This window comes from Engraulis encrasicolus, chromosome 18 (assembly GCF_034702125.1).
Source record: "Engraulis encrasicolus isolate BLACKSEA-1 chromosome 18, IST_EnEncr_1.0, whole genome shotgun sequence".
Taxonomy (NCBI): Eukaryota; Metazoa; Chordata; class Actinopteri; order Clupeiformes; family Engraulidae; genus Engraulis; species Engraulis encrasicolus.
In genome coordinates this window covers 3,057,248-3,076,247 of record NC_085874.1, presented here as the reverse complement: position 1 = coordinate 3,076,247, position 19,000 = coordinate 3,057,248, and the positions used below count along the sequence as shown (strand labels likewise).

At 46.5% G+C, this 19,000-nt stretch overlaps 1 protein-coding gene across 3 annotated transcripts in view; it reads right to left on the bottom strand.

Moving 5' to 3' along the window:
• Positions 1 to 18,704, bottom strand: part of susd6 (sushi domain containing 6) — a 42,754-nt gene extending 24,050 nt beyond the window's left edge. For all 3 annotated transcript variants that reach the window (XM_063222802.1, XM_063222803.1, XM_063222804.1), the window contains exons 1-2: positions 18,421 to 18,704; positions 12,042 to 12,282 (exon numbers count right to left, since the gene is read on the bottom strand). In XM_063222802.1, coding sequence (XP_063078872.1) covers positions 12,042 to 12,237 — 196 coding nt within the window. In that variant the 5' untranslated portion in view covers positions 12,238 to 12,282; positions 18,421 to 18,704. The remainder of the gene's footprint in view (positions 1 to 12,041; positions 12,283 to 18,420) is intronic.
• Between the last annotated feature and the right edge of the window lie 296 nt (positions 18,705 to 19,000).

Below are 19,000 nucleotides of genomic sequence, written 5' to 3'. Positions count from 1 at the left end.
CATCATACGCTGAGTCAGAGTGCTGAGAGAGGGTTCACTTCATTTCCCAACTCTGTCTGCTGCAGACATGGAAGCTAAGGCTATATCTACTGTGGGACTTGGAGAAGTGTTACCATGGACACATGCACGCACACACACACGCACGCACACACACACACACACATGCATGCACAGACATGCGCACGCACACAGACACAGACACACTCCACTTGGCTTTGAAGAGGCAGGTTCCAGCATAAACATTCCCAGACAGAGAAGAGAAGAGCAGGCATGAGGCACGTGGGTTCTTATGCAGGCAGAAGCCTGTGAGTAACCCACAGCAGAAGGACTGGAGAATGGCCTGCCAGGCCAACACACACACACACACACACACACACACACACGCACGCACGCGCGCACGCGCACGCACGCGCACACACACGCGCACACACACACACACACACACACACACGTCTCTCGCTCTCTCACACACATGTCTCTCGCTCAAACACACACAGGTCATCAAGGACATTCAGAAAAGGAGTAGCTCAAGGGCTGAAAAGAATCAGGAGGAGAAAAGAGGCGAAAAAGGAAGAAGTATAGCTTTGAGAGAAAGGATTTTCTTTCTTGACAGACAGCAGGATATTTGTGTGTGTGTGTGTGTGTGTGTGTGTGTGTGTGTGTGTGTGTGTGTGTGTGTGTGTGTGTGTGTGTGTGTGTGTGTGTGAAGAAAGAGTAGGAGAGGAGAAAGAGAGAGAGAGAGAGAGAGAGAGAGAGAGAGAGAGAGAGAGAGAGAGAGAGAGAGAGAGAGAGAGAGAGAGAGAGAAGCAAAAAAAGACGACAAAGACAAACAAAGGGCAGGGAGGAGAAAGTCAGTGAGCACCCAAGAGGAGTCCACACAGCAGTAGACAATAGAGACAGGCAGGCAGCCCAGTGGAGAGAGCAGAGTATCAGTGACAGAGAGCTCGTACATCAGGCCATGGTCTTAACACCTGTGGGGGGCTTCACTTCAGCACTGCCACTGCCTTGGCACTGGCACCCACAATAGACCGAGGCAGGGATGGGAACAGGACAGAATGTGCTGCTGCCGCTGCTCCACATGGTGATGGTGGTGCCCACAGGGACTGATTAGGATTCCATGGGGCCCCTGTGCCAGACAAGAAGAAAGCCCCCCTCCCCTCAAAAGCTCTCCCTAGTTTACAACACTGTTCAGGGTTTTAGGTCAGATGAGAGGGTTTACGTTTTTTGGGGTTTTGGGGGGGATGTTCCCTGAACAAAATCTGAAAATTCAGTTGGTAAAAAAAGAGTGATTTTAATGCGACATGAGAATAGAAATATTAGAGGCTTTGGCCTCAGGGCCCCTCTTGACTCTTGGGCCCCTGGGTCTGGGCAGGGTAGGCCCATGCAGTAATCCAGCCCTGGGTGCCGTGACGGCAGACTGACTGAATGTTACCCACCCAACTCAGCTCAGCTCAGCTGAGCATGCACTGGCATGACACGTCACGACAGGACAGAACAGAACAAGACAGTCACTGACTGAGACTTATACAATATGCTGCTGGAGCTTGCTGTTGTCTGTTTTCATACGTGTTATGTCTTTCTGTGTAGAGATACTGCTGTTGCATGCAGGTTTTTGTCATGCATGACAGGTAGCTTGCGTAAGTATGCTGGGTTGAGTAAAGGTTGTTGCATCAGTTTTTGTTTTTACCTGCATTTATCTGCCCGTCTGTCTGTCAACAAAATAAATCTGACCGACCGTGATGAACATAGTGTTCTGAAATTGCCACGGTATGTGGATCAGTTAAACAATCTTGACTCTGACCCTAGGTGATGTTGGGCAAAATCTGTTCATTGATTAGTACCATGGCATAGAATGGTGACATAGAAGAAAATCAACATAGCATAACATGAAAATTGAGAGAGTTGCTGCAGTCCCACAGTCGCTCTGCACCATAGGCTGCATTTGTATTTGTGTTAAGGTGTCACTCCAGCGCATGCCTATTTGGTGCCTTTTGAATTTTGATGGTGGATGCCATGCAATTTTCTTCCTCCAGACTTGATGACCTTCACTCTGTGTGGTCTGCTACTTGTTCTCCCTTTCATTAAGCAAACCGTGCCTGGTAGTTTCAGACTTTTGAAGCCACGGCTGTTTTTAGATTTTCTTGTAGGCTCACATGCTATTGTGTGGTTTCAGGGGTTTCAATAACTCCCCCTTGATTGGTGTTTGTTTTTTCAAGCAGAGCTTTCGTCTGGGTCAGTAGTAATCTTCCGCTCACTCTCTCTCTCCCTCTCCCTCTACCTCTCGGGAAGGATGGGGGAAGGCATTAGACAGACAAGACAGACAAGCGACCGGGACTCGGGACGCGGAGCTGCTAAATTTAGAATACTCATTAGTGGGAGCACTTTCAATCAGGCCTTCAGTATTGCTCCTCGTCGGCCTGCTCTGCTCTCCACTCCTCTGCTCTGCTCTCTGTCAGGCCACTCTTAACTGAGTCGTCAGCGAGGCCTTTGCTGGCCAAGACAATTCATTAGGCCTACCACTCGGATCCCCACACCAGCCAACCCTGGATTGGTTTCTGCACAAACCCACTTCCCCCGGGGGACTGACACGCTGTTTTTTGGCCCATCATGGTCAGCGGAGCAGCAGAGTAGGAGGCAGTGTTGGATTCTCCCATGGGGTAAAAAAAAGGAAACAGAGAATGGATAAGCCAAGCACCCTGAGGTGCAGCAAACAACACTGTGGTAATGATGACTCCTTGCCCATTAACTCCAACGCGCCGAATGCTACACCACCCTACCATAGACTTCATTCAAGCCAAGGGCTAACTGCTGGACAGGGGACACATACTGTAGTAGAACCAGGGCTCTCAATTCACTTTTTTCATCACCAACCAAACTGGATATTAGATTAGACACACTCACTACAGTAACGGGTCAGAGCCGCTAGAAAGCTTTATTTTCTACCAGCCAAAACTTACATTTCAACAGAATTTGGCCAGTTGGCTGGTCTTAATTTAGAGCCCTGCGCACAACCTGAGAGAGAGAGAGAGAGAGAGAGAGAGAGAGAGAGAGAGAGAGAGAGAGAGAGTTAGAGAGAGAGTTAGAGAGAGAGAGAGAGAGAGAGAGAGAGAGAGAGAGAGAGAGAGAGAGAGAGAGAGAGAGAGAGAGAGAGAGAGACAGACAGAGAGACAGAGAGACAGACAGAGAGACAGACAAGACAGTCAAATCTCTGCCAGCCATGTCCTCAGTTGCGCAGCCTGATCGCATGCACACAGAGGCCACATAGGCCCGGCCATCTTCAGATGCTGCCCCCTTCTACTACTGGAGATGCTAATTGGTTCCACGGGTTCCTCCTGAGGTCCTTGAGGTACCACACGTCCCTGAGGCAGATCCACTGCAGTTTGGCCTGGTTTTCAAACCACAAGTCATAAGCCATAAGCTTAAGCACCTAAAATGGCAAATGGCTCTCTCTCTCTCCTCACATGAAGCAGCATCACATAGCCTGCATTTCAAGACAGACCGGGCAAAAGGGGAAACATTCTGGCTGCCCGGCCCGCACATACCTCTCTCTCTGGGCGAGTTCAGGCCGACAGAGAACTGTGCCAGAGCCCATTCCTGCACCTTATCTCGAACCGTTGTTCACCAGAAAGTATAAGAAAAAAAACCCTTGTTTTTTCTCTGCTAACTGTGACGACATAGGGAACGTCAGCAGGTCATTCAGGTAACAAATAGTAGGATATGTAAAGGTTCAGAGCCTGGTATGAACGGAGAAGATGGTTTGATGGCACTAGGTAAGCACTTAAGTTCCAAGCGAAACTGATGCGGGCACAGGCAAGGGCACCGTTCTGGTCGGCCTGAAAACAGTATCTGTGTGTCTCTTTTCTGAATCAAAGGGCATGGTTGGAGCATCAGTGCCTGTGCCTGGCAGACCGGGCATGATTAAATGGCCACCCACACCCGCGCCATACCCCCTACCTACCCCTTAACCCCATCCCCCCCAACCAGTCTGCCAGGCTCTCCAGCAAGATAAGGAGGCAGGAGCAGCTGTGGTGGTGGTGTGTGTGTGTGTTTTCTGTGAATGGGCACGCTTCATCATAAGGACCCAGGTTGCCTGAGAGAGAGACAGACAGAGAGGAGAGAGAGGGCCCTTTCACACAGCCACTCGCAAGGCAATCTGGAGAGCCACTGGACTGGCCTGGCACTCCCAAAAACACAAATACACAAACACACACACGCACATGCTAACTAAACACAGGGCCAGACGACCACACAACCAGTGCCTTATCCCACCAAATACATTAAGCAGGGTGGTGTGAGGAAACCAAAACAGCCTCTTGCGCCAACAAAGCGCCTCCCACCCACACACTCCCAGCACACGGCAGACAAACACACTAGGACTGACACACAGACTGATGATAGGCACGGTAAACACGAAGGAAATACAAGATAATAGAAGCTTTACACCATGATACACAGCAGCAAAAAGGTTGTTTAACTGAGGTTGTGAAACAAAACAAATAGACCCGGCAGTGGGCAAACAACACACACCCACACATTCTATCATATCAGACGTAGGCTAACACGTGAACTCAGAGTTTCCAGTGTGTTTGTAGCCCAGTCTGGTTGGAGGTGATGTGAGGGTGATGTGAGGGGGTGGGGTGCTGCAGCTGGGTCCGTATGTTTCCAGAGGTCTAAGGGCTGTGTATGCTCTCGCGGCAGCCTGTCGCCCACAGGTCTCCGCAGATAGTTTTGATTTTTGCGCCGTCTGTATCACTGGGGTCCTAGAACATGGAACTAGTTGTTCGTTGTTGAACGCAGAGTGACCAACTACAGTGGCTGCTTCCGCGGTTGTCTGCGTAGCTAGTCTGAGTCACATTTTTGGAGGTGCACACCAAGTGTCTGCGGAGGGGGGCAAAATCTCTGTGTGGCTATCTGCAACATTGCGCGCAGACTAGGGATGCAAATTATCGATTAATTCATTAATTTTTAGTTGATAGCCTTATTGATCGACTTACGATTAATTGATAAGCGGCATTTTCCCCCCAAAATCTCAAAAAAAATCTAAAGAAATTTAATAAAAAATTTAGATAAAATACCACATTTAAATTCATTCTATTTTAAATCTTTAATCCAAACGTGATTTAAATATTCCCACTCTTCACACACACTCTCTTCACATGCCCATTTCACTTGCGTGTCTTGTCAGTTGAATTGTCGATTAATTGCGATAATGTTTTTTAAACGATTAATGTATTGACCGATTAAAGTTGATTAATCTGTTAATCGTTTGCATCCCTAGCGCAGACAGTTTGATTTCTGAGCAAAAAACGGGCTTTAGGAGACCACGGCCTGCTTCTCTTCACACCCTGCCTCCTCTCAACTCAATCTCTGCTGATGCCCGTTCTGTGCTGGTGAACACTCAGCGTCTTGCGATGCACAATTCAAAATCAATGCATTTCACTCATTCATCCTCTGCTCCTCTTTATAGCCCACACACACGCGCGCGCACACACACACACACACACACACACACACACACACACACACACACACACACACACACACACACACACACACACACACACACACACACACACACACACACACACACACACACACACACGATGCAAATCTGCACAATAAGCACCTGGTTTCCTGCTTGGCTTTCTATTGCCTGCCTTGCGAATGATGTCTGTAAACCATCATCATCAAACTACAGCAAAGAAGAAGAAGAACAAGAAGGAGGAGGAGGAACGTGCAAGCGAAAGCCAAACCACATCTGCTGCTTAACGACGCCGTTTCCTTTTTTTAATTGGCCGTCATCAAACAGAATGCAATTGCACACACACATTCAGCTTCAGAGTCAACAGCAGCAGCAGCAGCAGCCGCAGCGGCTGGCCTTGTGTGAGTGTGCTGGAGTGAAGCAGGCTGCGTAATCAAAGGCAGGCCACAGGTTAATTAGCACCTCGTATTTATGATGGCTTTGCCCTTTTCCCCCGCGGATATAAGCTCGCCAAGCACAGCCGTCAGCAGAGTCGTGCCATGCCGTGCCTGCCCCGTGACTACAGACACAACCCTAATGTGTGCTGAGGCTATATTAAAACACTAAATGCAAAATCATACAACTGAGATGATGATGGTTTCATTTCGTATGTTAACTAATGGCAGCTTAGTTCAATGTTGAACCAGTGCCTTGTAATGAGGACAGCCACCTTAGAAACACATCTCTCCCAGCTTAAATAGTCCTAACTAATCGATACACACTGACTAGAGGTAGTTTTGGACAGAAAATACTGCAATTATGCAATTATTATCAATTCGTTATGTACTCCTGTTGCACATACTGTATGAGTCAATGACGTCTTTGTAGTAGAAGACGTCAGGGTGGTGCAACCACAGCTAATTCTATTGTAACTATTGTATGGAATCATTCTTTTTTTCTTTCGCTTTTACTTGATAATCTAAGAAGCATATTCATTGCTTATTACCAATCATCAAATTAATTTATGGGCATTACCTGTGGTTGTACTACCTGACGTTTGCTACTAAAAAAAAACGACAACTCTATTGACCCTTATCCGAGGAGAATAGATTTTCAAAATACTTAGCAACACCAAACCTTCTTTCACACTAAGCCTGACACAGGATCTCCTTTCGCCGGTTTGTTCCCACTGTCTGATGAAGTATTTCTAGAGTATGTATACAACTATGACAACACTGGAATAAGCCTGTTCACCCTGTTCATGTACCTTATAAGGCGTAGGATATCTGCCTAAACAGACTAGAGGAGGTCAGAAGTGCTTGTGTTTAAGAGTTCAAGGGCGGCTTGAGAGACCAACCCGATGTGTTATAAACCGGATTGCAAAATTAAGATTGATGAGCTGTTTCTAATGCTACTGGCGGCAGATCCCATTCACATCATTCTTAAAGGACGGAGGCTATCCACCCCAATCAGGCAGGTGGCGATAGTGTGTGAGGGAGTGTTGGTTATGGGGGATTTGGAAACTCCAATGGGTCTCATTTCACCCGTTTGTAAAAATAACAGCAATGGAGCGTTTCTAACAGTACCGTTGCTTCATGGACTGTTTCTAATATTACTCCCAACACTTGGCATAAGCCTGGTCATCCGGTTCATGCTGTTCCTAAAAAGGATGTAGAAGGCGGTAGCTCCCGTCCCCGACCAGTCTGGAGAAACTCAGCAATGCGTGTGGTGAAGAGTTGTGGGGGAGGGACAGTCAGACGGATGGAGGTTTATAGTGGGGGCTGTGCAATGGAACTCTGTGGGGGATGAAGGATAGGAAGGGGGGTTGGGGGCGGGCGGTATCGGAGGTGATGGTGTGTGTGTGTGTGTGTGTGCGCGCGCGTGTGCGTGTGCGTGTGCGTGTGTGTGTTGCTGCCTGCAGTAAGGGTTGATGGGAAAGTGGTGAACTTCCAGTGAGAGGCCACAGGACTGAACAACACTCACTTCAACTCTGCTGCTGTGGCTCAGCAGGAAACTATTTCCTGTTCTCCCAAATAACACACAAGGCCTGCACAGGCACACACACACACACACACACACACACAGGCACACAGGCACACACACACACACACACACACACACACACACACACACACACACACACACACACACACACACACACACACACACACACACGCACACACACACACTCTCTGACTCTCCACACTATTCTCCTGTGAAGGCACTGCCTTGTACATCTGCCACGTCTGTTTCTAAAACCCAACAGCAACAAAGAAGCCCAATGTTGGGCACTTTTTTCCCCATGTTGAGCCGACAAAGTCAGCTTATTGTAAGTGGGTACGCCGTCACCCCAAAGACCACAAACTGTCCCCCTTTCTTCCTTTTTCGTACACCCTGTATCCGTTTCATCTGCTCGCTCGCTCGCTTATTTTCATAATACCAAATACTACCAGTCCGAACAAAAAAACAAGATAACACTTCAGAATAGGATTCACTTCAGAATAGGATCCACTACACTAGTATGCCTAATTACTGTCAGAGATATTAACTTAGTGAGAGGTGAGTTGAGCCAAATCAAGGCCTACTAGGTGCTTATTATAACTACATGAATGGTAAAAGGCCTTACTGGTACTGAACAAGATATTTGTAAAATACACACAAAACAAATCACTTACACAGGCAGGCATTTATCGGAGGCCTAAACAAAGTGCTATCTGTTATCAAAAACAAACATCAGTGTTGCTGACAGGTGAGATACATGTGACTTCGTCGCCCTCGCCTCTGCTGGTGGGATATGACGCGAGTGAAGTTACATCTGAAAACCACTGAACATGTCACTGACGTCTGGTCGACCATGTGGTTTTCCTGTCAGTTCACTTGTGCAACAGAGGAGAGCAAACATCACCTGGCATACTTCTCTTTGCCTAACCAACCAGGAAGCTTACAGTGTTCACTTCCTCTTGCTGTTAAAGAGCACTGCGACCACAGCTGTACCCTCTGTGCAAAATTTCTTTCAGCGCTATATACTTCAGCTACATTCACTACCTTAGCCGCTTCTCGCTCACTCGCCTACTCGCTCATGGAAAGCCAGAAGTACCGTCAGTTATCCGAACTTTGCATTCCAATTGGTTGGTCGAAGTTAAAATCATTTTATCTCCGGCCACATCGTATTGCTTGTACTCTCCTCACCTCACTGGAACACATACCATAGACATTCTATTGACTTATTGACGCTGAGCGAGTAACTTAACTAGTAGCGATGTGTGTGAACGTAGCTTTAAGGTAGCTTACCATCTCAACAACAAATGCCTGCCACCAAGTTGTCCCAATAGAAGACAGTAATTCATTTTAAATAGAGAGTGGAATTATTGGAAAATGTATGAAAAACCACAATATATTGACATCCATTCATATCCATTATGAACCCCTCCAGAGTATAGATCTCCACCAGCACCTTCCCACACAACTTCCACCTTAACTAACAAATGCCTTGTGTCATAAACACTGTATGCAGTTCTTTGTGAAACAATCTGAGTGGTTCAATGTAAAACTGCTGGCTAGATCAAATAGCCAACATTTAGTTTCATACCCCTCCGTTGCCACCATTTCCCTTAGCTACCCATTCATCATTGGGTTTATGTAGTATCAAATGTACTCATTGTTCCTTCCTCATTGCTCAACTGCACTCATTTCTTTACCCCTACAAACAACATCCAGTGACCTTGCACAAAAGGCTATTGATTTTTTTACATAGAACGTCTCCTTTAATATTCAGCGCTTGCCTTCACCTGCACTTTCTACTGGCAAATGTGGTTTCCTTTTGGAAAGATGAAGTTATCTGAGAATGTGTAGAATGGCATATTCTCAAAGACTTTGCTTGATATGATTTTAAAAAATGCCACTGAAAGACTTCTTGATTTGATTAGGAAATGCAGCAGAATTGGCTGGGGCTAAATGTGTTAGCCTGTTTTGGAAAGAGCCCCACTGTTCTGTATTGCAAAAAAACGCACAGGTCTTACATCACTTGCATATTTTTTTCCCCTTTTGTGCAAATCACAGTTGTTTGGTTGACTCCTGCCTCCACAACATCGGTTTTATTTTTATTATCCCCAGAGAAAAAATGAAGCTTAAATTGTATGTTTAGGAGCGTCGTGCATAAGCTGGTAGTCGAGTACTGGAATTTGTGCATTTAATATTCATAGAAATCTTTGTGAACAGTGAGGCGGTGCCAAGGGATTACTCTACAGTATCTGCTACAGTAAATTATACATGCAGGCAGAGGCAGAGGCAGAGGCAGAGGCAGAGACAGAGAGAGAGAGAGAGAGAGAGAGAGAGAGAGAGAGAGAGAGAGAGAGAGAGAGAGAGCGCAAGCGAGCGAGCGAGTGACAGACAGACAAAGACCAAAAGAGAAAGAGAAAAAGAAAGAGAAACGGAGGTAGGACAAAGAGACCTGAAAGACACGAGAGAGAGGGTAGTGTACATGTACCTGCGTATGTGTGCAAATGGGTGGGGGCAGGGAACGGTGCACACATACACGTACATCCAGATGAAATGCTTTACACACGCACCATCTCCATGTGCACGCTTTGGACACCCCCAGTTCAGTTCATTCAAATATTCCATCACTGCACATCAAGGAAGGAACGGCTGCTAATGTGTAGTGGGATCTCTTGCTCTCTCTCTCTCTCTTCCATCTGCCCTCCTCCCCCAACCCATCCATCCATCCATCCATCTCTGCGCCTGTCTGTTCTGTGCCTGTGCGTGCACGTGTACGTAATGCGATGGTGGTCTGGTCTGCATTGCGTAAGGGGATAGGTGCTGCTCTCTCTCTCTCTCTCTCTCTCTCTCTCTGCCCTTGTTCACTTGCTCCCTGACTGTCTCTTCCTCCCCTTCCCTCTGCTCATCTACCCCTTTCTCTGTCCATCTTGCTGATTCTCCATTCATACCCAGCCCCCCGTCATCATCATCGTCGTCGTCGTCGTCGTCGTCTCTCTCTCTCTCACTGTCCTTGCATACTCTCTCTTCCCCAACCCCATCCCCTCCCCCTCCCCTCCCTCTCTCTCTGTTTCTCTGACGGGCCCCTGGCGTATCCCTACGCAAACGGACAGCGCGGCCGTTGCACGTGAGTGAGCAACAACTGTGAAGCGTGTTCTGTTTCTTTTTGTTTTTGTTTTGTTGTTTTTGTCGTTTTACAATTTAGGGTAGAGATTTTTTAAAAAGGCGGTAGAAAGCATAGTGTGCTTCTATGTTTAAGCAGAGGGTGACTGGACCAGCCGGTCATCTAAAAATAGCTGATAAAACATGAAGCAGGCTTTAAATAAGGACGGGAATTAGTTACAGGTATTAGAGTGCGGGGCGGGCCTCACCTCACCTCAGAGAGGAGGTGCTGGAAGCTATCTTGCCACACGCAGAGAAATACCACATCACATCATCACACTCACACAGTGCCCTACCAAGGACATTACCAATGCTCTCGTCCTCGCCACATGACTGCACACACACACACACACACACACATACACATACACACACACACACACACACACACACACACACACACACACACACACACACACACACACACACACACATACACATACACACACACACACACACACTGATAGAGGGGGCAGGATGGGGGAGGGGTGGGATGACACAGGGGAAGATTGAGCGTGCTGTGCATAACCACACACACGCACACGCATCTGAGGCAGTCTCCTCTGCTGCTGCCTCCAGCCATTCTTCACCCTCAGACAGTTTAAACAGCAATGAGACTCATTTCAAGTCTTTATCGCAGATGCAACCACACACACTCATGCCCTCTATCTCATACACGCACACACACACAAACACACACACTCAACCGCATGCAAACAACCTCTTTATTTCCCTGAAGCAGATCAAACGTCCAGTTCCTACTCAGTAGGGCCACTCCTGCCTGCCCCAGTCCAAAACACAATTCTCCCTAACCAGGATGACGACACTTCCCCGCCTACAGTGTTTGTATGTGACCCTTACCGGCACCTTATGAGTAGGCCTGCTGTGATCATCTGTGTGTGTGTGTGTGTGTGTGTGTGTGTGTGTGTGTGTGTGTGTGTGTGTGTGTGTGTGTGTGTGTGTGTGTGTGTGTGTGTGTATATGAGACACTTTGAGGTTTGCATGTGTTTATGAATCGTGTGTTAGCAGCTGTTACTGAAACTGAGGCGGATTTCCTGCGAGATAGAAAAGGCCGTGGGAGTGAAAACGCACTGTACGTCTGTGTATCAGCATGCATGTCTGTGTGTGAGTGTCTGTCCTAGCGCAGGCACGTTGGATGCATGTGTGATTGTGATCTATGTCCGAGATGTGCCTGCCCAAGTGTTTGTGCCTATGCTGTTGTGCACTTTATTGTCCATGATCCGCCAGAACAGGAGAGGACAAGAAAGAGGAGAACTGAAGAGAAGAGGAGAGTAAACGCAAAACTCCAAACATGCATCAGCGTCCATATCCAACAAGGCAGGATAGACATGGAGGCAGGAGAGCACAGGTAGAGGAGAGGAGAGGAGAGGAGAGCAATGTGCTGGATCTCTGTATCTCTTACCTGTGTAGCCTGCGTTGGCTGTGGTGAGACAGGCGAGCAGCAGCATGAGGGGCAGGGCCAGCGTGTGTCTGTGCCTGTGCCAGTGCGTGTGTCTGGACGTGGGCCTGTGCTTGTGCGTGTCCCAGCCAGGGGCCACAGAGCCAGGCTCCACTACCTCTGCTGCTGCCACCGCCGCCGCCATCCCGCCGCTCCTCATCCCACCGCCTGCCAAGCTGTGGAGGGGGGTCCGCTCAGCCTCAACCTGCCACAGGGGAGAGGGGAGGGGGGGAGAGGAGAGGGGTACGCCACCTGGTCAATCACTGGACTATGGACATTTAGGGACAAGTTGTGTCCATTTACGTGACATTTATGGACAAATCATTCTTGCTGACAGATATATACACTTGAAGAGTTAGACGCAAAGAACCCTCAGTCCAAACACTTAACAAAATCTGCGAATTCTTTATATTATAAATACAATTACTTGGTGAAAATACTGTTTTATAATATAACAGATACAGTTACAGTTACAGGATACAGTTAATGTATAAAGACAGCCTATTTTTTTCTCATCACAAATGCATTCATGGTTTTACACTTGTAACTTATTCCAAGCGCTATATACAGATACAAAGATGACAAACACAGAAGCTATGATGATGACACAAGCAATTACATATCTGTAAAAAAAAACAAAACAAAAAAACAGGCTCGACCTGTCAGAGGGAGAGAGTCTGCTTGGTAAATGGTGAGTTATTGACATTCAGACTGGATAATACACTCCTCATGCTTTCAGGGTTTGCCAAAAATAATAATAATTTTAAAAAGATTAAGCTACGCACTTTCACACTGTAAAAACACAATTTTATTTGCATCATACAAGGAGAAATACTGTAACTGTAACTAGCCATAATTTACCGCAGAGTGCATGACCGAAGCAGGCCGCTTTCCTTTCCACCAGATCACTTAAAACTCAATAAAACAGCAAATTGCCTCCGTGTCCTGTCCATGCCTGATATGGCCATTTGGAGAGTACTGCTATTTCTAGGGTGAGGTTTCCTCAACACCAGATGACTTGCTGTGTGTGTGTATGTGTGTGTGTGTGTGTGTGTGTGTGTGTGTGTGTGTGTGTGTGTGTGTGTGTGTGTGTGTGTGTGTGTGTGTGTGTGTGTGTGTGTGTGTGTTGCTTCAGAGGGAAATGAATTGCGCTGCTGCCAAGAGCAGAGCAGACTGGGGCTGGGAGGGGTCGGGACACGGGGGCCTGGTGAGGGTTATGATGAGACATGTTCAGGCAAGACACACACACACACACACACACACACACACACACACACACACACACACACACACACACACACACACACACACACACACACACACACACACACACACACACACAGGCAGGACAACGGAAGAAAAGAGGAGAGGAGAGGAGAGAGGGAGAGAGGCAGACAGACAGACAAACAGACAAAAAGACAGACAGACAAGACAAAAGATAAACAAATGGCCAGCTAGATTGAGATTGACAGACCAGAGTTCAGAGGGGTTCAGAGACAGGCTGAGCAGCAGCAGCAGCAGCAGCAGCACCCCACTTGAGGAGAGCCGCTCTAATCTAGGAGCAGCATGCTGCAGGCACTGAGCTCCTCTCATTCACCTCTCCATGCCAGCTACGCCCCCGAGCAGTGCAGCTAATAGAAAAGGTGTTACTGGGGTACTACTCAAGAGCTCATCGTAGAGAAGAGTACTGTATTGCAGGGGGGGGGGGGATAAAAACACAAGCTGAAACAGAAGTCCAGTTGCTTACAACTAATGTCTTTTGAGATGTTGTCGTTATGCAAAGGAGGATCATGGTTGCCTGTTCATTTCATATCAAGCCAATTATTGGTACAGCTCAGTTACAGGTGCATGCACATTTGTTTTTATGTGAAACTTTTGTCCGTCTCGATGAATAGAAGGTACTGTACACTGTGCCTCTACAGCACAAAGCAGGTTGTAACAATTAATGATATTATGTTTAGGTAAGTGTGAGATTGCGTGCCTGAGCGTCACAAGATATTAATTGGATTGCAAAAACAAACCGTCGCCTTGCACTACTAAAGCACATTGCATGGATGACATGGACACACTGAGCATTAATTCTCACTGAGGTCACATGGCATGTACACACACACACACACACACACACACACACACACACACACACACACACACACACACACACACACACACACACACACACACACACACACACACACACACACACACACACACACACACACATCGCCAATAGCAGCAGAACACTGAGGATCTGCTCTGCTCTGCTCTGCGTGTGGTGGCACAAGCTTAATGTGCTGGTGTCACACCTTTCCCTCTCCGCACAGCAGGCCGAGATGGCATTCCGGCTGCCAAATCTCCCTCCCTTGCTGTGCGTGGTTGGTGTGTGTGTGTGTGTGTGTGTGTGTGTGTGAGTGTGAGAGAGAGAGAGAGAGAGAGAGAGAGAGAGAGAGAGAGAGAGAGAGAGAGAGAGAGAGAGAGAGAGAGAGAGAGAGAGAGAGAGAGAGAGTGTGTGTGTGTGTGAGAGTGTGTACTGTATGTTTGCACTTGTGTGTATGTTTGCGTTGTGTGTTGGTTTGATTTTGTGTGTGTTTGTGCATGTGGTGGCACAGGAAGCTTGTATGAGTGAGCAGCCAGGCTTCCTGTTGTGAGGAGGACGATAGAAACACAGCAAGGCCATGCAATGCCATACCATGCCACACCTCATTACAGCCTAGTGAATATTCACCTCCGCAGCAGAGCGGGTGGAACAAGGGACACGGAAGAAAGAAAAGCAAGAATCTGCACTTTTTCTGCTCTCAGGACACAGAGCAGCTGACTTCACGGGGCTTCATGAAGCGTGACTTGTTTAATAACTCTGAGATATTAACCAGATAGGGCGACTTCTAACCCCCACTAGTTAGCACAGAGCGTCTGTCATAAACTTCGTGTGACCAAAACGGCAATGACCAATGTAAATGGTCTTGTAAAGACTTGTAAATGTTGTTACGAAGGAATCGAGCGTTTTCCCTAAAAGAGTGAGTAGGCCTGTCAACGCCGTTGACTCATCTGCACTAAGAGGCTAGGATGGAAAATTATGACCCTTGACTGTCTATGGGTCGACTCGGAAGGTAATGGATTATAAACATGGCATTTACCTGAAGAGTGGGACCAAAGCATCAATGCAATGCAGGGGCTCTCACAATGACAATAAAAAAAGCTCTTGTAAGACACAATATCGAACAGGCTGCCATTTAGTAATTACACTGAGAAAACACCAACTAGTCTGTTACACCCATTTCATTAGAAGAGCTAAATAATGTGTAAAGGTTTTCGAGTCTTCACAAACCATACGTTGACATATTTAACCTAATGGAGACGCTATTCATGGTTCTTTCCGATTATGACGTCTCACCCTTGACCATTAACTTGTGGCCGATGACAGGAACTTGGCCCACGCAAGCCCTGGTGGTGGTGAATAAATAAGGAAGGAGCAACATAGCACTGGCTATTCTGGTATCGCACTGTATCAGACCAAAGCCAGCTATGGGAGGATGTATGCTGTGTTGTGTTGTGTTGTGCTGTGCTGTACTGTGCTGTTATTCCCATTTCCTCGGAAACCCTGCGTCACTGCTTCAGCCTCCTAAAGTAGGCTCTGTTCGCCATGCCGTGACAGACAGGAGTCAATGACCTTCTGCGCTCAGATGCCCATTAACATTTCACTGCAGAAGAATTAGCCTGCGCAATATGGACTTTGGCAGAATGCTGAAATGGCTGAATGATGGACCTTAACGTCGAACCGCTCCAATATGTCAATGCAATGCATATCCGTAGCCCCTCTTCTTGTCCATTTATAGCTAGTTGCGATGCATGCCAGGCTTTGCTCTGGGTTTTGGGCTTTTCTTATTCTGAATTATGGCCCTATCAGAGTCTATTTTATGCTGTTGAAGTAAGTTTTATAGGGCTTCTCGATTGAGTGATTGTTTTTTTTTGGCAAAACATTTTGTTTTACGCCCTTGAATGTGGAGAACTTGCCCCATGCTTCCCAAACGTCGACTTTGAGAATGAGCTCAACAAAGATGCGACGACACAGCGAACTCAACAAGCAGATCAGTGCTAGGCTTTAGTGGGAACGTAATTCGTGTTCCACTGACTACAACAGTGAGAAATGTAGCGTCCATGTGGCACTGCTTGGCTCCTCAAACTCCTCAGCCCTATCCTCCATCCATCCCTGGCCTCCACACTGTATGGCTAGCCTATATGGGGCATTAGGACTAGCCATGCATGGACGAGAGAGACTTCAAGTTACAAATTTAAGAGACTGTGTGTAGTTGAAAACAGTTGTGATGTTGAAGAGAATGTGGCCATGTCAAAACCACAGGCCTCCTAAACACACACACGCGCGCGCGCACACGCGCGCACACACACACACACACACACACACACACACACACACACACACACACACACACACACACACACACACACACACACACACACACGGCAAGAAAATGGTGGGTAACGTCCTTTCCAAGTCACAGTCCAAATCCACAATCCCACATGGCTCGCCCGGGGTGTGTTTCTTTTTCCATTTTTACAGTGGAGGGACGAGGCTGGGAGGACTTTCACATCTGAGGAACAGAAGCAATTTGCCTCAATGGTGTCTGATCTTAGTACCATCTCTAGGTTTGCACAATCGGAAAAGGACAGAACCGGAACCGGCTGATTTTACTGGTGGTTTGCTGAATAACTAATGCAGGAGGTTATCGTGACGCTTGCTTGAAAATCTTGAAGAGTCTGAATCCATAGGCCTAGGGCTATAAAGTCATTGAATAATGTATAGCTAAGGTAGGTGGTCTTGTATGAGATTTTCAAAGGGCAATGTCAATGTATTCTAGTCCGTCTTCAAAGGGCATTGGACTTTAAAGTAATAGTGGTAAAGAATGGTGCAATACAGAAGACCTGTGATGGATAGTGAAGTTCATGAACTTGCCACAGACCTGAAGATGCAACTTTCCATAGCCTTTCCATGTCTTTCTGACATCTTTAAACAAGCACCTAGTTTGCAATTCATGAGCAAAGTCGTTTGTCTCAATGTGCTACATGAATAATTTACTTGATTAAGCCATAACAGAATTCTGAAGTGTTGAGGGTATGCCAAACTTGAGTTTTCCCTACAGTATCCACCAGGAAATGCATGGGCCTATCTACCAATTAAATTGCGATATAACACACTTTCTCAGAGATCAGGAATGGCTGGAGTAACAGCATTAAAGTGCGAGGGGGGATCCTGCTAGCTTTTCTGGAGTCCAAGCGGACCTAGTCACACGCTCAGACACGTGCAAAATGTACAGAGAGCATAGCTACAAAACAAAGAGAACGGCGTGTGCGTTCTCGCCCTATACATCCTGTCAGCATACAGAACAACTACATAATAATACACAAGTAGTAGAAAAGGGCCAACGTCACCTAAAACAGCATTCATAAAAGTACCATAAGAACCATAGTGTTTTCGATAGATAACACTTTTAAGGCTAGATTTAAACAGCAGAAAACTTTGTCAACAACATTGTCAGCTGTCTCTTATCACAATGAACAAAGACATTTGCAATGAAGCACAACAGTTGTCAATAGTATCATACTTCATAACCCCCTGTCATAAATGAACTTAATTTCAACAGTAGATTAGGTACGAAGATAGTGTTTCACATCCGTACGTGAAAAGAAACCATTGTGTGGATTTAACAGTTTGTGAATAAAACAGAACAACACCCAATGTCATTTCATTTCATATTTCACTTTTGGAATATGATCTGGCATGGTTATTACTATACGAAGCTAGTAACGGTGTTATCAATGTCTTATATAAATAAATGCTTGGAAATAATGTGGTTTACTTTACTTCCTGGAATAGGAGAAAGGACATGTCCTAAACAAAAGCTTATTACGAAAGGTACCAATCCAAACATAGCAATTTCTTGGGATCTCGTGTTTTATTGCCTATAGCTAAATTGGAAAATATATAACTTGTATCTTATACTGGGGCCAGCACAGTGAATTTTCCTTTGTCAGTTTGATACAATTAAACGTTACCGTATGGGGTCTGTGCCTTCTCTTTCCCCCTACACACAATAGCTACATTCCCACCCCGACGCTTCGAAATTATACTCGTTACAACTTATCAATCATTTCAATGTTTCTAGTGATTTTTATGATAATGTGTCTTGTATTTCATGGCGAGATAAATGGCTTCTGATCACACTGTTAATTATTTTCCTGCTCGCAGTGTAGTCGGGCTAGCAAAAACCAAGCGAAGGACAACAAATGCTAGCTCCTCAGCTAACCAGCTATGATTTTTGATACATACCACTTTAAAGGCTAGGTAAAAGCCCTGTTCTCTTCTTTCACTTGTGGAACATGTAGCCAGTTGTCCAAAGGTGTGATTAGAAATTGAAATGTGTTTAAATCCCGTGTTGTTAAAGTGATATTCCTGGTGCTAGTTCCTCTGGGTAGCCAGCGTCCTTTACCCTCTCCCCGGCTCGAACAGGATTATTTGCTGAGCTTGTTAGCAAGGCTGCTAGATTCAAGCTACGTTGATGAGGGAGTACAGGGAACTCCACCAGCTGCCTCGCTCTGATATCGTTTCCATGGGAACTGTGGTAGGCGAGGGTGAGGTTGGGGGAGGACGAGCCCGTGGTCTTTGTTATGACAAACCCCTCACAATAGAAAAAAGGAGCTAGAAAAGGCCTTTGACAATGTCTGGGTGGACAAAGAAAAGCATAAAATATGTTGTTGTCTGAAAGCTTGGGATAGGAATATTACATTATAGAAAGAATACAAGTTATCCTCCCTGCTGCTGTGCCTCTTCAGGGTGATGGAGGGCCTTAAGAAACACAGCCCAGGCCTAGCACTTAAATTTTCTCAACCATGTCAAGAAGCATACTATG